This window comes from Oncorhynchus mykiss, chromosome 11 (genome assembly GCF_013265735.2).
Source record: "Oncorhynchus mykiss isolate Arlee chromosome 11, USDA_OmykA_1.1, whole genome shotgun sequence".
NCBI lineage: Eukaryota > Metazoa > Chordata > Actinopteri > Salmoniformes > Salmonidae > Oncorhynchus > Oncorhynchus mykiss.
In genome coordinates this window covers 43540564-43559755 of record NC_048575.1, presented here as the reverse complement: position 1 = coordinate 43559755, position 19192 = coordinate 43540564, and the positions used below count along the sequence as shown (strand labels likewise).

Below are 19192 nucleotides of genomic sequence, written 5' to 3'. Positions count from 1 at the left end.
TATGGGAGGTGGTCACTATTTTAGACGTTTCCAAATCTTAAGTGCTATTTTTTTTCTGTGGCTATTTGCCCAACTCTGCGCTGCAAGCATTGTTTGTAGATTTCCTCCTGACGTAGGAGAATCTTACAGAACTCTGCATGCAGTTTTAGCCAAATTAGGTATTTCAATTTGAAGTGTTTTTTTAATGGCTTAGAATGCCCTGCGTGCTTTGTCTCTCAGTTAATTCACTGCATCATTAAGGTGTAGAAGGCCAGCATCCCGGAGTCGCCCCTTCACTGTTGACGTTGAGACTGGTGTTAGACTGGTGTACTATTTAATGAAGCTGCCAGTTGAGGACTTGTGAGGCATCTGTTTCTCAAACTAGACACTAATGTACTTGTCCTCTTGCTCAGTTGTGCATCGGGGCCTCCCACTCCTCTTTCTATTCTGGTTAGAGCCAGTTTTTGCTGTTCTGTGAAAGGAGTAGTACACAGCATTGCACAAGATCTTCAGTTTCTTGGCAATTCCTCGCATGGAATAGCCTTCATTTCTCAGAACAAGAATAGACTGACGAGTTTCAGGAGAAAGTTTTTTGTTTTTGGCCATTATGTGCCCGTAATCTATCCCACAAATGCTGATGCTCCAGATACTCAACTAGTCTAAAGAAGGCCAGTGTAATTGCTTCTTTAATCAGGACAGCAGTTTTCAGCTGTGCAAACATAATTGCAAAAGGGTTTTCTAATGATCAATTAGCCTTTTAAAATTATAAACTTGAATTAGCTAACACAGGAGTGATGGTTGTTTATAATGGGCCTCTATGCCTATGTAGATATTCCATTAAAAACCAGTGTCACGCCCTGACCATAGAGAGCCCTCGGGGGTTCTCTATGGTGTTTTAGGTCAGGGCGTGACTAGGGGGGTTTTTAGGTATTATATTTCTATGTTGGTATGTGTGTATGGTTCCCAATTGGAGGCAGCTGATGATTGTTACCTCTAATTCGGGATCATACTTAGTATGTCCTTTTTCCAACCTGCGATGTGGGATATTGTTTTGTGTGATTGCCTATGTGCGCTACGTATTTCACGATCATGATGTCTGTGTTGTTTTGGAAGTCTCACTATCATTAAAATGTGGAACTATACTCACTCTGCGCCTTGGTCCAATTATTAATACTACGGTCGTGACAGAATATCCCACCAAGGCAGGACCAAGCAGCCTGCCCAGGAGGTGAAGGAGAGTTGGTCATGGGAAGAGATACTAGGTGGATGCGAGACCCTTCCTTGGCGGGAGTCGCCGAGGAGTAAAGGAGGACAGCGATGATGCCGGGGTCCACGGCCACAAACAGCACAAGGGCAACCCTTCCTTGGTGGGAGTCGGACAAGGGGAGGTCGGCCGAGCCGAGGAGAGAGCCAGAGACTGTCTGGAAGTCGATGGAGTAGTTTGAGGAGGGATATCGGAGAGAGATGTTGGCTAGGAGTATGCTGCAGCGCAGGCGTTATGAGGAGCATGTCATCAGTCCGGTGCAACCTATGCCGGCTCAACACACCAGGCCTCCAGTGTGCCTTCCCAGCCCGGTACGTCCTGTGCCGGCTCCCCACACTCGGCCTGAAGAGTGTCATCAGCCCGGTGCAACCTGTGCCGGCTCCACGCACCAGGCCTCCAATGCGCCTTCCTAGCCCGGTAGTTCCTGTTCCGGCTCCCCGCACCCGCCCTGAAGAGCATGTCATCAGAAGAGCATGTCATCAGTCCGGTGCAACCTGTGCCGGCTCCACACACCAGGCCTCCAGTGCGCATTCCCAGCCCGATGCATCCTGTGCCGGCTCCCCACACTCGCCCTGAAGAGTGTCATCAGTCCGGTGGCCGGAGCCTTTCTGCTGTAATTTCTTTTTTTAAAGGTAGGAAAGTCTCTGCTGCTGGTGCTGCTAGCTGCCTTAGTGACCATGTTGCTATGGTTACCACCAGTTAGAGCTGGACGTAAACTGGCTGACAAATTTTATTTGGCTAGCTAGCATAATTAAGATTGGTCTTTTAACTCACTCTGTCAATCTTTTCCTCCTGTGTTGATCTTCAGTTTGATTACCTATATATTTTTTGCAAATTTTATTTTGTTAATCTCACTCTTAACAACAAGAAAGTTATAACAAGTCAGGAGCTGTTATTCTGATCTCTCTGCTCATTACTCTTCCCATATGCTAATATTTCATTAGTATACAGTGTTTAAGATGAAAACGTGCACATAAAATTGTATAATAATTTGGGAGTCCTCTCCTTATTATTAGACAGGCCCTCAACGCCTGAGAAATACAGACATACTCTCCTTAGATTGCAATATAATGTTTACATCAATAACACCACAGAAAATGCATTCAATACGCCCAGATTGGCCATCTGGCAATTCTGGCAAAGACCAGATAGGAACCACTTTTTAGTTGGGTGGTCTTTTCTGAAATTGACACACAAAAGAAATGTGTTTTATACAGTACCAGTCAAAAGTTTGGACACACCACCTCTTTATTTTCTACATAGTGGAATGGTAGTGAATACATCAAAACTATGAAATAACACATATGGAATAATGTAGTAACCAACAAATTGTTAAACAAATTAAAATATATTTTCTTTTTTGGATGCGTCAAAGTAGTCACCCTTTGGACTCTTGGCATTCTCCTAACCAGCTTTACCTGGAATGCTTGGCTCAGCGCTAAAGAAGTCACTACAGACCCTGGTTTGATTCCAGGCTGTATGACGGTCGGGAGTACAGTGCTGGGCTATTTAGCTAAAGAATCCCCGTGTTGAGTGGGCACGCAGGAGACCAGGGTTCAATTCAGTGAAAATAAAAATGTAATTGATTTATCAAGAACAGACCTCATGCTTGTCTCAGAGCAGCGCAAAACAGTGCTAAAATAGTTGTAGACTATTACTTCAAATCCAATTGCAATAAATAAGACCACCACTTTTAACAGCATATTATACAAAACTAGTGAGACTCATGTTGCCTACGGTAGGCCTACAGTATATGACGTGAATCTCCTTCAATAATTACATACAGAGGATTGGAGGATATTTTTGTAATTCAGTGATTTTTATTCCTATTGTAATTTATGTCAATAAATCAAATAAAAAACACTGGGCTATTTAGCCAAAGTATCAAAATACAGAGAGGTGTCTGTAAAGGTATATTGTCCTTTTTCAGTTGTGCAAACCCACAGTTTCATCAGCTGTCTGGATGACTGGTCTCAGATGATCCCGCAGGTGACATAGATGGATGTGGAGGTCCTGGACTGGCATGGTTACACCTGGTCTGCAGTTGTGAGGCCGGTTGGACGTACTGCCAAATTCTCCAAAACAATGTTGGAGATGGATTAAATGATCTAGCAACAGCTCTGGTGGATATTCCTGCAGTTAGCATGCCAATTGTACACTCCTTCAAAACTTGAGACATCTGTGGCATTGTGTTACGTGACAAAACTGCACATTTCAGTCTTTTATTGTCCCCAGCACAAGATGCCCATGTGTAATGATCATGCTGTTTAATCAGCTTTTTGATATGCCACACCTGTCAGGTGGATGGATTATTTTGGCAAATACGAAATACTCTAACAGGAATGTGAACTATTTCGTGCACAGAATTTGAGAGAAATAAGCTTTTGGTTTATATGGAACATTACTGGGTACTTTTAAATTGAGTTTATGAAACCAACACTTCACACATTACGTTTGTATTTTTGTTAAGTATATAATGAGCCTTTTGCTGATCAGCGGGCAACGGCCGGCCGGTCATGCAAACTCACATTCAAATGGGCACCGGCCATTGCGAGGGCATACAGTGGCTTGCGATAGTATTCACCCCCCTTGGAATTTTTCCTATTTAGTTGCCTTACAGCCTGGAATTAAAACAGATTTTTTGGGAGGTTTGTATCATTTGATTTAAACAGCATGCCTACCACTTTTAAGATGCAAAATATTTTTTTGTTGTGAGACAAACAAGAAATAAGACAAAAAAACTGAAAACTTGAGCTTGCATAACTATTCACCCCCCCCCAATCAATACTTTATAGAGCCATATTTTGCAACAAATACAGCTGCAAGTCTCTTGGGGTATGTCTATATAAGCTTGGCACATCTAGCCACTGGGATTTTTGCCCATTCTTTAAGGCAAAACTGCTCCAGCTCCTTCAAGTTGGATGGGTTCCGCTGGTGTACAGCAATATTTAAGTCATACCACAGATTCTCAATTGGATTGGCGTCTGGGCTTTGACTAGGCCATTCCAAGACATTAAAATATTTCCCCTTAAACTACCCAAGTGTTGCTTTAGCAGTATGCTTAGGGTCATTGTCCTGCTGGAAGGAGAACCTCTGTCCCAGTCAAATCTCTGGAAGACTGAAACAGGTTTCCCTCAAAAATTTCCCTGTATCCCTGCCATCCTTCATTCCTTCAAATCTGACCCGTTTCCCAATCCCCGCCGATGAAAAACATCCCCAGAACATCATGCTGTCACCACCATGTTTCACTGTGGGGATGGTGTTCTATGGATAATGAGAAGTGTTGGGTTTGCACCAGACATAACGTTTTCCTTGATGGCCAAAAAGCTACATTTGAGTCTCATCATATTACCTTCTTCCATATGTTTGGGGAGTCTCCCACATGCCTTTTGGCAAACATCAAACGTGTTTGCTTATTTTTTTCTTTAAGCAATGGCTTTTTTCTGGCCACTCTTCCGTAAAGCCCAGCACTGTGGAGTGTACGGCTTAAAGTGGTCCAATCTCCGCTGTGGATCTTTGGAGATCCATCAGGGTTATCTTTGATCTCTTTGTTGCCTCTTTGATTAATGTCGTCCTTGTCTGGTCGGTAGCCCTCTCTTGGCAGGTTTGTTGTGGTGCCATATTCTTTACATTTTTTAATAATGGATTTAATGGTGCTCCATGGGATTTTCAAAGTTTCGTATATTGTTTTTTATAACCCAACCCTGACCTGTACTTCTCCACAACTTTGTCCCTGACCTGTTTGAGAAGATCCTTGAGCTTCATGGTGCCGCTTGCTTGGTGGTGGACTTTATTTAACTAATTATGTGACTTCTGAAGGTAATTGGTTGATCAAGATCTTATTTAGGGGCTTCATAGCAAAGGGGTTAAATACGTATGCATGCACATGAATTGAGACAAGTAATTTTTTCCATTTCACTTCACCTATTTGGACTATTTTGTGTATGTCCATTACATGAAATCCAAATAAAATCCATTTAAATTACAGAATGTAATGCAACAAAATAGGAAAATCGCCAAGGGGGATGAATACTTTTGCAAGGCACTGTAACTGAGTGTTTGTCACTCATCCGATTGAGTTTATTGCAAATGCAAAACATTCAGTGTTCATGATTGAGTTATACCATTAAATCCTTTCTAATTATGTCACAATTATATATCTTTCTCTCCTTTCTCCCCCCCCCCCCCCCCCACCCCTCTATCTCTACAGCAGCAGATGGTGAGGAGGAGACGACTTCAGCAGGTGGGATATTTCTACACTTGGTATCTTGTGTTCCCCTCGTGTGTGTGTGTGTTCTACCTATCAGCAGTAAAATCCTATGACATGTCATGTATCCTTTCAACCACTTTCTTACTCTTTCAATCCCCCCCCCCCCCCCCCCCCCCCCCCCCCACACACACACACACACAGTGCAGTAACACCAACTCCCATTCAAGGTAATATATCATGTGGTGCAACAAGACACACACACAGAACCATGTAGATTTCAAGACCTTATCCCACCCTTCTCCTTCCTCATTGACGGCTGTGACTCCTGCTGCATTGATTGATTGATTATGCCTAGTCAGCACTCTTGGGTTGACTGATCTCCAATTGTCTTTCTTTTTTTGATAAGTTCTCTTTTTACCCCTTTTTTTGCAAGCTTAGATCATCACTTTTAGTGCCTCTCTTTCTTTTCATTGAACCAATCAGAGACGTCTGCTGTTCTCCCTTGCAACAGCAAATGTCACCTAACATTTTCATTCTTTGTCATTGAACGACAACTCGAAACTGCCGCCAAAAATCTAAACAAATCAACAACATTTGATCACGCAAATATGAATGAAAGAATTAAACTCATGTTATCCTTTTTCTTAGTGAGTGATCTGTAATTGAGCCAAGGCGATAGTAGTGATTCTTCCATTAGATAACCTTTTCAGAGTCCTCATCTATAAAAAAGCCTCAATAGGCATTCTACACATTTTTCTAACTTGTAAATAGTTACGAATCAGTGTAGTTAGTTAGTGGAGATATTTCCATCCCTGTAGCAAGTTCCTATCTTAGCTTAGCTCTGGTTAGTGTACTTCCATAAGCACTCTTCCCCCAAGGAGCTGGCTAATGATATTTAATTCACTTACTATTAGCATACGGTGCACAGCAGGGTTAAGATCAGCATAGTGGATTATCATAAAAGCCCTCAGAAAGCATGTTTAGCAATCACATGCAATTTCCAGCTAACCTGAAAGTAAGGAGCGTCTCAGAATAAACTTTTTAGAAGTTCTGTATGAATTTCATGGAACAGTTTATTAACAAAAGGAAGAATAACTGAAATATTCTTTGGCATTTTAGATGGAAAAGCAACATGAATATCACATGATCTTATATGAAGTTAGTTTTTTTCAATTGCTAACATGCATTGGTCAAAACTCTTCACACAATCAGCGAAACAGAACTGTGTGTGGACCAAATGGTGACTAATCTTTCATTGCTTTCACACAAAATGCATTCAATGACCACATTCTCTGAAATCCATGAACTATTTTCTCATTCATACTCCACTACCTGCAAAACTATATACATAGATTGCAGCACATGCTTTCAAATGCTAACATACAGTTTACAAAACTTTTAAAAACACATACAAAACAGTGATGGCAAATGTCATGCATTTCTGCAGTAACCAGATTGAAACATATAGCAAAGTGGCCACAATTATTGGCCATGTTGTAAACCATGGTCTCTCTTTGAGAGAGACCGGTTTAAGGGTGCAACCAAATCTGCAGCGTTCAACAGTAGCATCAATAGTACGAATTCTCCGGCAAAACAACAGGTGAGATGTGCATCCTTCAATGATAATTTAACTATTCATTACAGTACAATACAGTATGTTCACATTTTTACATGTACTGACATTTTGAAATATATTTATTGTTTTGTGATTTTCAGTAGGATCCAAAGGTTGCCTCCCACAGGACGGAGAGGCAGAATATTATCAGATGTGCAGGAAATTGCCATTGTTGACATGGTAATTGGCAACAATGCAATAAAACTGCGGGAAATTCGGGACAGAGTGCTGGCAGACGATATCACTTTTGTGAATGTGAATACGGTCAGCACAACAACAATTTCCAGAGTCCTAGAGAAACACAAATAAGGATGAAGCAGTTGTACACTGTTCCCTTTAAGAGAAACGTAGAACGTGTAAAAGAGCTCCAGTATCAATATGTCGAGGTACGATGTCTGTTCAATAACCAAACAGGGTACATACACAGCTATGCATAATGTAAAGTACTATAAAACTGTGGATTTACTATATTTTAGAGACTAATGGAGAAGGAAGCCAGACAAACTGCATATACGTTCATCTTTGTGGATGAAGCTGGATTACATCAGGCAAAAACACGCTTGGACAGAGAGCAACCATGGATGTCCCAGGCCAGAGAGGAGCTAACATCACAATGTGTGCAGCGCTGTCTGATGATGGTTTGCTGTTACACAAACCACTCATTGGCCCCCACAATACAGAGTCTCATTTATTTTCTGGATGAACTGCATAATTGACTTGTGCCAGCGGAGGAGAGAGGGGCATGAAACTCCCCTACCTTTGTTGTTGTGTGAGATAATGTGGCATTCCACCACTCTGTTGCAGTCAGACTGGTTTGCTACACATCCCAGGATGTCAGTACTATTCCTGCCTCCATACTCCCCCTTCCTAAACCCCATAGAGGAGTTTTTCTCTGCGTGGAGGTGGAAGGTTTATGACCACCATCCACATGACCAGATGTCCTTACTGGATGCCATGAATGCGGGGTGTGGAGACTCTTCTCCTGAAGACTGCCAGGGTGTGGAGACTCTTCTCCTGAAAACTGCCAGGGTTGGATTAGACATTCCAGAAGATACTTTCCAAGGTGCATCGCCAGAGAAGACATACAATGAGATGTTGATGAGAACGTGTGGCCAAATGCAGGAGAGAGGCAGAACTAGAACCCTCACTGTACTGTACAGTATGAGTGAGTGGTTATGCTATACATGTTGACTTTTTATAAAATTATTATTATTGCAGCCCTGGAGTTTCAGGAATTAGTTTTTTGTTTCAACTTTTTATTTTTCACAAGTAAATTACTATATGCAAAGATATAGAAAAAAATTAAGGCTATTGAAGCAAATGGGTGTTTTTCTGATTAATTCTTGCTACATATACTTTAGTACAGTCAATAAAGTGAAAAGGTGTTATTCTTATTCTACAATGAAATACTGATTTATGTAAAAAAAAAAAAAAAATTCATCATTTATGTAATATTCCCTGTTAGTGTTTTTTTAGGTCAGTGTTATGAGTGACAATGTATGCTTTCTGAGTTGGAGTTGTTGCCAGTGTTATGGTCAAACAAGCTTGTTTTGAGACATGTATGAAGTGTTTTGGTTTTGGAGGTGAGATTAACTGTTTGGCCAAGATGCATGTTGGTAATGCAGACTGTGAAGAGTTTTGAAAAAGTGGCTTCAGTATTGACCGATGCTTGTTTGCAATTGAAAAAAACTGTCATGTGATAACATATGACAAAATATAAAAGCAACATGTGATAACATGAAACTACACATGTGAAAACATATGAGAATGTGAAAACATGATCTCATGTGAAATAAATGTGACATCAGGATGCACATTTTTTACATGTGATACCATGAAACTAAACGTAATAAAATTTGAAAGGTTTTCACATGCAAAACTGCAAATGCAATCCCACATGTAAGAGTTAGGTTTTCACGTGAAAGTTTTTTGCATGTGAAAATGCACAGCTGCAATTCACGTGAGGTGAAAATGTTTTTTTCTCCTCACGTGAAAAGGTTGTGTCAACACATGGTTTCACATGTGAACAACTGACCTCTCTTTTGTTTTTGCTTGTGAAAATATCAGCTCAACATGTGAAAACAGCTATTTCACATTTGAAAATCAGATTTTCACATGTGAAACTGCACATTGCACATGTTTTTTTTTAAAGGAAAGTAATGACATGGTATGGGGGTTTTAAGGTAAGTGGTACAGTGCTCAGCGAAAATAGTGTAAACATATTTAATCAATATTATTACATTTGACATGAGATTTGAACTCACAGCCTCTAGATGTGGAGTACACTGATCATTCTGCTGTGCCACAAAGTCTGTAGCATTCTCAGAAGTTCCCTGCAGATTCATTACCTTTAATACATCTCTGCACTTAGCAAAATAGTGCCATCTGCACTGCTATTTTAGTTTCAGCAATTTGTATAGTTGTCTAATGTTGGTGGGGCATATTATTCTGTTTTAATGTTACTCCTGAATCACTATGATAAATATAATAGTTGTTCTTGAGTGTTTTTTTAACAAAGTTTATATTTACTTTGAAGTCCAAGGGTAGGAATACAGGTGTAATCAGTTATTCACACAGACATGGTGGCGTAGCAGGAAGCTCTGAATGCCGTGAACCAAGAGGTTGTAACTTCAAATCCCAGGTGAGGACATGTTCAATAATAATTACTGTAAAAACAAACACATACAATGTAATCAAGTGTGTCAAATACGTGAGTTGAAAAGACTGCATGAAGTTCCGGGGACATCCTGAAGTCTAATTTTTGTTTGCAGGGCATTCCCTGTGAAATATCATGTGTAAACGATCCACGTGTGAAGTGTTAAAAAACCACATGGTTTCACAAAGTGAAATCACATGATTTTCCACATGTGTTTTTTTGGTAGGGGTTGAGCGAGTTCATTGTTATCTCGGTTGTTATTTTTTCTGGTTGTAATGGGACTACTTTGGGTATACAGGATAGATAGATGATCCTATGTATTGTTGGGGATAAATTCCATTTCACTTATAGTCAGTTTTATTTGGAATTGTTCAATTGGAATGGAAATGAATTCCTGAATCCATGAATTTAGATGGATTTGACATATTCAACTGTGGCCAACACACTGCATTGCTGGCTCTATTAAAAAACAGCATTTATATATTCATGTTCTTGTCCTGTGTAAGTCTACTCAATCCCATCTCCTTCTTGACATGGTTACATTGATTTTCCTCTTTCTTCTTCAAGTATACGGCTTAACTTAATCTGGGACTGTTCATATATCTGACATTGTTGTTTGATATTTTTTAGGGATAAAGCCTCTGTTTTTTTTTTCCATAGCAAAATAAATATTCTCCTTGTGGCATTTCATATCACAAGCTCTTTGAGTTTGCGAATGAAAAAATTTAAACAATATGTAAGACAAAACACATGTAGTATAGGGTGATGCCATTTCAATTACTCCCTCATGCATACACAAGCATGCACACAAGCAGGAAGGCACACACTTCTCTGCTTAGTAGTCCCCACCTGGAATTTTTTAAATTATTTTTATTTAACCTTTATTTTACAAGACAAGTCAGTAAAGAAAAAATTATTGTTTTGCAATGACGGCCTACCCTGGCAAATCCTTCCCCTAACCCGGACGAGGCTGGGCCAATTGTGCACTGCCCTATGCGACTCCCGATGACAGCCAGTTGAGATACAGCCCGGGATTGGACCAGGGTCTGTAGTGACACCTCTAGCACTGAGATGCAGTGCCTTAGACCGCTGCACCACTCGGGAGCCATGAGGTGATGATATAGTGCATTCGTAAAGTATTCAGACCCCTTGACTTTTTCCAGATGTTTTTTTATCTACACACAATACCCCAAAATGACAAAGCAAAAACAGGTTTTTATTACAAATGCAAACCTGAAATATCACATTTACATAAGTATTCAGACAATTTACTCAGTACTTTGTTGATGCACCTTTGGCAGTGATTACAGCCTAGAGTCTCCCATTGTTCTCTGCAGATCCTTTCAAGGTCTGTCAGGTTGGATGGGGAGCGTCGCTGAACAACTATTTGCAGGTCTCTCCAGAGATGTTCGATCGGGTTCCAGTCCGGGCCCTGGCTGGGCCACTCAAGCACATTCAGAGACTTGTCCCGAAGCAATTCCTGCATTGTCTTGGCTGTGCACCTAGGGTTGTTGTCCTGTTGGAAAGTGAAACTTTGCCCCAGTCTGAGGTCCTGAGAGCTCTGAAGAAGGTTTTCATCCAGGATCTCTCTGTTCATATTTCCCTTGATCCTGATTAGTCTCCCAGTCCCTGCTGCTGAAAAACATCCACACAGCATGATGCTGCCAACACCATGATTCACCGTATGGATGGTACAAGGTTTCCTCCAGACGTGACGCTTGGCATTTAGGCCAAAGAGTTGATTCTTGGTTTCATCAGATCAGAAATTCAAACCAAGTGAGCTGTCATGTGCCTTTTACTGAGGAGTGGCTTCGTCTGGCCACTCTACCATAAAAGCCTGATTGGTGGAGTGCTGCAGAGATGGTTGTCCTTCTAGAAGATTCTCCCATCTCCACAGAGAAACTCTGGAGTTCTGTCAGAGTGACCATCGGGTTCTTGGTCACCTCCCTGACCAAGGCCCTTCTCTCACGAGGGCTCGGTTTGGCCGAGCGGCCAGCTCTAGGCTGTGTCTTAATGGTTCCAAACTTCTTCCATTCTTATCTAAATAAGGAATTTCTAAAAACCTGTTTTGGGTCGTCATTATTGGGTATTGTGTGTAGATTGATGAGTATTTTTTTATTTAATCAATTTTAAAATAAGGCTGTAATGTAACTGTGGAAAAAGCAAAGGTGTCTGAATACTTTCCGAATGCACTGCATGTGCTGTTTGTTGACATCTCTCAAATATAGAAGATATGTAAGTGTGACATCAATGGAACACGGCCTTCATTTGACTCTGTTCCCCAACACCAGTCAGGACGTATCACACAGGAATCAGACAATGTTTGCTGTTTGATAGGGTCAGGTGTTAAACTACAAGCTTTGGTTGTGTTTATACACAGTGTACAAAACATTAGGAGTGTACTTGGTAAATGTAGATGAAGGGAAGGAGACAAGTTAAAGAAGGATTGTTAAGCCTTGAGACAATTGAGAAATGTATTGTGTATGTCCCATTCAGAGGGTGATTGGGCAAGACAAAATATTTAAGTGCCTATGAACGCGGTATGTTAGTAGGTGACATGCACATCGGTTTGAGTGTGTCAAGAACTGCAACGCTGCTGGGTTTTTCACACTCAACAGTTTCCAATGTGTAAGAATAATGGTCCACCACCCAAAGGAAATCCAGCTAACGTGACACAACTGTGGGAGGCATTGGAGTCAACATGGGCCAGCATCCCTGTGGAATGCTTTCGACACCTTGCCCTGTCCATGCCCTGATGAATTGAAGCTGTTCTGAGGGCTAAAGGGAGTGCAACTCAATATTAGGAAGATGAAATCAAATCAAATTTTATTAGTCACATGCGGCAAAAACAATACGAGCCCCTAACCAACAATGCACTTAAAAAAATATGGAAGAATAATAAATAAAAGTAACATGTAAATAAAGAGCAGAAGTAAAATAACAATAGCAATACTATATTTAGGGGGGTACCTGTACAGAGTCAGTGTGCGGGGCACCGGTTAGTTGTTCATGAAGGTAGCAGCGGTGTAAAAGAGGGGGGATCAATTCAAATGGTCTGGGTAGCCATTTGATTAGGTGTTCAGGAGTCTTATGGTTTGGGGGTAGAAGTTGTTTAGAAGCCTCTTGGACCTAGACTTGGCGCTCCGGGTACCGCTTGCCATGTGGTAGCAGAGAGAACAGTCTATTACTAGGGTGGCTGGACTCCTTTTTTTAGGGCCTTCCTCTTGTGTCGCCTGGTAAAGAGGTCCTGGATGGCAGGAAGCTTGGCCCCAGTGATGTACTGGGCCATTCACACTACCCTCTGTAGTGCCTGACGGTCGGAGGTCGAGCAGTTGCAATACCAGGCAGTGATGCAACCAGTCCGGATGCTCTCGATGGTGCAGCTGTAGAACCCTTTGAGGATCTGAGGACCCATGCCAAATCTTTTTCAGTCTCCTGAGGGGAATAGGTTTTTTTTGTGCCTTCGTCACGACTGTCTTGTTGTGCTTGGACCATGTTAGTTTGTTGGTGATGTGGACACCTAGGAACTTGAAGGTGCCCCTAATGTTTTGTACACTCAGTGTATATAAATATGTGGAGAGAATCCTGTGCTTGTAGAAAAACAAAATCGTGCCTGACCCCATGGGGAAAGTGAAACTGGATAACTGTACAGTATATGTTTACGTCCTACAAAAGCACATAAAGATTTAGGATTGCCAAAGTTTTAATATGAAGCAGTGATTAATAAAACCAAGCTTGACACATTTGCGTAACAATCCCCTTCATCTTGAGAAATTATATGAACATCAAGTCTTATCACTTCTCTTTACTGGATACAAAATGCACGTTACTTTCATTTACGGCACTACCCCTTTGCTGGTTTTAATTAATGATGAATTTGATATGGATTTTTAATATGTGTTAAGGGAGCATCCATTCCTTCACCTGTGAGGGCCTTATTAGTGACCATAAACTTGTGTAATACATTAATAATGTATCTACGGCTCTTTTCGTGAATGTGAAGTAGAGTTGCAGGTTTAATGGGCACTGATCGGCCATTATATAACACCATACTAGACTTTCGGGGGAAAGTGGCACTTAATATATGAGCCTTGTGCAGCAGTTCTGTGCTTCACATCAACTCTGAGACCTGGCCCACTCAGACTATGACATGCTAAAACTTCCTCACCATTACGGTGCATTCAGCGTGCTTTCTTGCACATTGCGAGCTGTTTACAGTATGCATAATGGTGCTCCTAAAATAGCCATTCTCTTTCAATCCACAAATAATCTGTGCGATTTCACCATGAATTTTCATCCTGTTGAGAATTCAAGTGTGGGAGGAAGACCCTGTACGCACTAACACTACAGTCCCTCTGATTTTGCCACATTTTTTGGTGATATTTGCAGACCAAAATGATTCCTTTTACTGCAGAAATTCTGACATTTTGCATGGCAATATGCAATGATTTTGTCCAATTTGTCATGAAAATGTGCTGACGAGGGAAAATGTTTGCGGACGTGTGGCTTGATTGAACCACATTATGCGATACATTTGCAGTGATTGGTTGAAATTGCGAGCCATCTTTTTGTATTACGCTGATTGGTTAATTTATATACGATAATATTGCAATGATTTGACGCTTTTATGTGGAAATAATGCAGTGATTTGTAAAATTTGCAGGTAATTGTAGATTTTGCTAACAAAAATATTATTGCAGAATTTCAGAATCCTGGATGGACTGAATGATAATTTTGCCTTATTGCAGATTTTTTCACATAATCGCAGTATAATCCTCTCCATGCAGTCTACTACACTATTTAAAACAGTCTTTGAACATGTTGAACAGACCACTCTTACACACATAATTATGTGCTGATTTATTTCTAATGCATTTGGTGTCAGAAGCAGTGCTAACATGAAGCCTGGTCCTTAAAAATATTTATTAACTGTTAAGAAAGTAGCCATGCCGGTATGCTGCACAGATGTACGTAAGAGGAGTCAGCTTGGGCTTATTCTGTGAATATTAAGGTCTCTATTAGGGTAAGCTTGTGTGGATCCATTCCCTGTTCATATTGGATGAAAGAAAATAGAAAACATCACAAACTTTGAAATTCCTTGATGAATATGGGTCCACTTCGGACGACAATTTTTTTTTAAAACATTTTTATTTTGTTGTGACATCTACATTGTACACACATGGTACTTTTTCAATTTTAATTTTACAGTAATTACATAGCAAGAATAAAGTAATTTGATATTTTTATATAAATCATGTTCAGTCAACTATTATACATGAGCCTTTTAAACCAACCCATCAGCTACTCTCAGTCCATCCCACCTATCTCTGTAAACTGCCCTCTTATGATTTCAATGTGCTATGTACTGTAACTGTTTCAAATAAATTCTGAACCTGTCTAATCGCATACGAATACGAGATTGTAAGTTAAAAATACATTATATTTTTTGATTAATTTGCTATGGTTTTCAAAATCTTCCAACAGTGCTATTTGTAGGGTTAATTTGAGATTTTTAGGTTTTTCAGCCATTCGTGAACCTGTGACAAGAAACAAGCTTTCATAGGGGCAATACCAAAATAAGTGATCTAATGATTCTATCTCTTCATAGCAGAATCTGTGGAGCTGAGACGGTTGTATTCACCATATACGTAACATTCTGTTTGTATAATCATTAAAATTGAAAAACTCTACATTTTGAATCAAGCTCTGTTTTGCGTATAAGTTCATAAACCATGTGCCACGGAATCAGCACATCAAAAATGGCGTCCCATCTATTTTCCAGCCTGTATGGTGCTTCCGTCAATTTTTTAATTTTTTTAATTGCATGACATTTTTTTGTTGTTGCCAATTTTGGTCTTTACATAATAAAGGGCACACAAACAACTTCCCTACCTTAACCCACTTGCCTCCTCTATTTTTGCGGTAATTCTGCAATCAGTTGGTGGTAATTTTGGATAGAGCAAACATTTCCTGAAACAGTATGTTTGTTAACTGCACATGTTACATAACATCATTAAAAAAATCCATTAATACATTTTTTTAATCAATTTGTTATGTCTTATTTGGAGGATGACACTGGATTGCAACCAGCTTTGTGTGGCTTGTTTTAGAAATATATTTTGAAATTGGTTCCATTTTCAGTTAACCGAAAGAGAGAGCTTGTAATCTCGATAAAGGGAAACATATATTTTTTTTAACAAGGGATGAGCCATTCTTACTAATCTACTGGAGAACAAGTTTTGGTTTAAGTATAACTTGTGTATGACTGATGCTCTTAGTGAGAGGTATAATGCTTTAATATTGAATCATTTTAGACAAACTGTTCGGCGTAGGGAGGGCCATAAGTAAATAGGTCAAATGTGATATGACAAAAAGATTCATCAGCATGATTTTTTTTATCAAATAAGACAGGTAGCAAGGACAGGTAGGACAGGTACCTTTCCATGGTAGCAAGATCTTATCTATTTTGCCAACTTTACTTCTTCAGGGATATGAAAACCAAGTATTTCCACTTCACCGTCAGACTATTTTATTGGTAAACTACACAGTAATGTAAAAGTCGTATTTTGTAGCAATCCAATACGGTGTATGGTAAACTTATCATAGTTTGGTTGTAATCCAGAGGGGTTAGAAAGTGTATCTAAATCCTCTATGATGCTGTGCAGGGATCCAGATTGCGGATTTAAGAGGACATTTGCATCGCCAGTGTACAATGACATCTTTGTTTTTAAGCCCTGGATTTCTAGCCGCTCTATATAATTGTTGGATCTGATTTTAATAGCTAACATTACATTGGCCATACTAATAGATATGCTGACAGTGGACAACCTTGTTTTACTCATCTTGACAGGATAATACTTTCTGAGAAGTATACATTATTTATTAATTTAGAGATGGGTTATGATACATAACCTTAACCTATTGTATCAAAATTGATTGATTGATTGATTGATTGTATCAAAAGCAGCACTAAGGTCTAGGAGCACGAGGACAGATGCAGAGCCTCGGTCTGACGCCATTAAAACCTCTTAGAGCTACCCCCCTACTTTTTTAATTTCCCGCCTGAAGACATACCCAAATCTAACTGCCTGGAGCTCAGGCACAGATCCAAGGATATGCATATTCTTGGTAACATTTGAAAGAAAACACTCTGAAGTTTGTGTAAATGTGAATTGAATGTAGGAGATTATAACACAATAGATCTGGTTTAGATAATACAACGAAAAAAAACATGTTTTTTTATAAGATAAAACAAACATTCAGATAGGATGATGGGGACAATTTCAGTGAAAAACACAAGAGGGCAACAGTACTTGTGCAAAGTGTCAGAATGATTACTTCTAAAATGAGTGTGCTACATGACATTTATCATGAAGTCACACAAGTGGCCAAATTGGTGAAGTTATACATTTTGAATGGATTAACTATATACAAAATACTGAAATGGTATTCTAACACCCCCCCCCCCCCCCCCCCCCCCCCCAAAAAAAAGTGAGAAAAAACATGGAAAAAATACACAGTTACAAAATAACACTTTCAATATTTGGAAGACCCTCAGTCCTCTACAAAATATTATGCTGCTGATGCCAGGTAACACGTTTCTGTAAATTATTTATAGAAGCATTTCTAGGTTGAAGATTCCCCCCAAAATTGGTGCATTTTTCACAATTTTCCATCCCATTTTTTTACAATATATTACACTAGATCGTTCCCGAATATGTTCCTCCATTTATTTTTCCTCTAACTTTTTCTGTGCCTCTATGGTACAGTATGTATTGCTATAGATCAGAACTGTTAATTTTTCTATTTCCTTTGTTGATATGAACTATTTTGACCAAAATTGTTTTTGTTTTAAAGATGAATGTTGAATATCATGACCTCTAAAGGCACACTGTCCCATACAATATGGGGATCTGCTGTACCTATGTTATGCAGGAAAAAATATGTTCTAAAATCCTTTTTGTTATAAAACAGCTTTCATCTAGTAGGCTTTGAAAAAAATTCCAATATCCTTGCACACATTTAAATTCTGTCAGAGTAATATGGATGCCAATACTTTTTGGTGACAGCGCGAAGGACACAAGAAAGTAATCAAGACGACTAGCTTGATTAAGCCTCCTCCATGTATATCTCACTAAGTCTGGATTTTGAAGCTTCCATATGTCCATGATATTCGTAATATCCCTAAGGGGGTGGTAGTTTGTAGTGTGATTGTCTTTGCGATCCATTGGTGTACTTAACCATTTTATTCATATTTATGGGTAGAATACAAGTTTGTTATTAAGGCACATGAAAATGCACGTTCCAGAAGGCAATTCTGCGGAAAAAAATGTTTTAAGTTCAAATGCCACTCCTGTGAAGTAGTGACGTGCGACATCTGCCTAGTTTCCTGAAGCGAGTCACATTTAAACTTTAGATCTAAATAAAGTTTTATTCCAGGACATCCCCTTTTGCACCAGTGTTGCTGTTCCAACACTTAGGATGTTTTACAAAACGTGGAAAAGGTTTGGAGAGAGAAAGATATAGCGTAGACAAAACAAATCAATACAGTTGAAGCCTCACAGCAAAGTTTAAAGCTGTATGGCAAATAAAAATCCAAAATGAATGCTATTAAGAGATAGATGGGAGGGGTTGAATGGAGCTGAAGGGTGGGACTAATAACAACAAGATAACACATGTAAAATATACTGTGTTGGTATATAGGTTTAGAACTTTTGTGAAACACCACAGTAAAAAAAAATATATATAGCAAATAGAACTGAAACAAACTGAATGGACATCAGAAATATATGTTTGAGGGTAGACAGGACTAAAATCAAACAAAATATAACTATTGTAAAATACTTTGTGTCCATAAAAGGTATATAGTGTGTATCAACTGGAAGTAAAAGCCAAAGTGTTGTTGTTCAATGGTTAAAACGTTTCGGGTAGCCTTCCCACAATACATTGGGTGAATTTTGGCCAATTTCCTCCTGACAGAGCTGGTGTAACTGAGTCAGGTTTGTAGGTCTCCTTGCTCGACACATACTTTTTCAGCTCAGCCTACAAATGTTCTACAGGATTGAGGTCAGGGCTTTGTGATGGCCACTCCAATACCTTGACTTTGTTGTCCTTAAGCCATTTTGCCACAACTTTGGCAGTATACTTGGGGTCATTGGCCATTTGGAAGACCCATTTGCGACCAAGCTTTAAAGCTGATCACACCCTAAAAATAAAATAATGATCAACATGTCTGACCCCATGGAAAAGTACTGGTTTAATATGTACTTTCTTAAACCAGTTACTGTTGGCTTTACCAACTTAATTTAACCTACCATTAGAGTGAACAAGTGTTTATTTACCAGCCGTGAGCAGGCGGATTCAACCAACCCTGGCGACCATAGGCCTAACCGATTGTCGATGTGCATTGGAGCAATATTGAATCCTTTACAGGTTATATCTTATCGTAACCTTCTTAAACTAGTCAAT

At 39.7% G+C, this 19192-nt stretch overlaps 1 protein-coding gene across 4 annotated transcripts in view; it reads left to right on the top strand.

The window, feature by feature from the left end:
* The window catches only part of edil3a (EGF-like repeats and discoidin I-like domains 3a), a 247730-nt gene that overhangs the window by 71187 nt on the left and 157351 nt on the right, over window positions 1-19192 (top strand). For 2 of the 4 annotated variants that reach the window (XM_036935506.1, XM_036935509.1), the window contains one exon: window positions 5457-5486. In XM_036935506.1, coding sequence (XP_036791401.1) covers window positions 5457-5486 — 30 coding nt within the window. Of the gene's footprint in view, window positions 1-5453; window positions 5487-19192 lie in introns of all 4 variants that reach the window. The other 2 variants (XM_036935507.1, XM_036935505.1) reach the window with 1 other exon arrangement.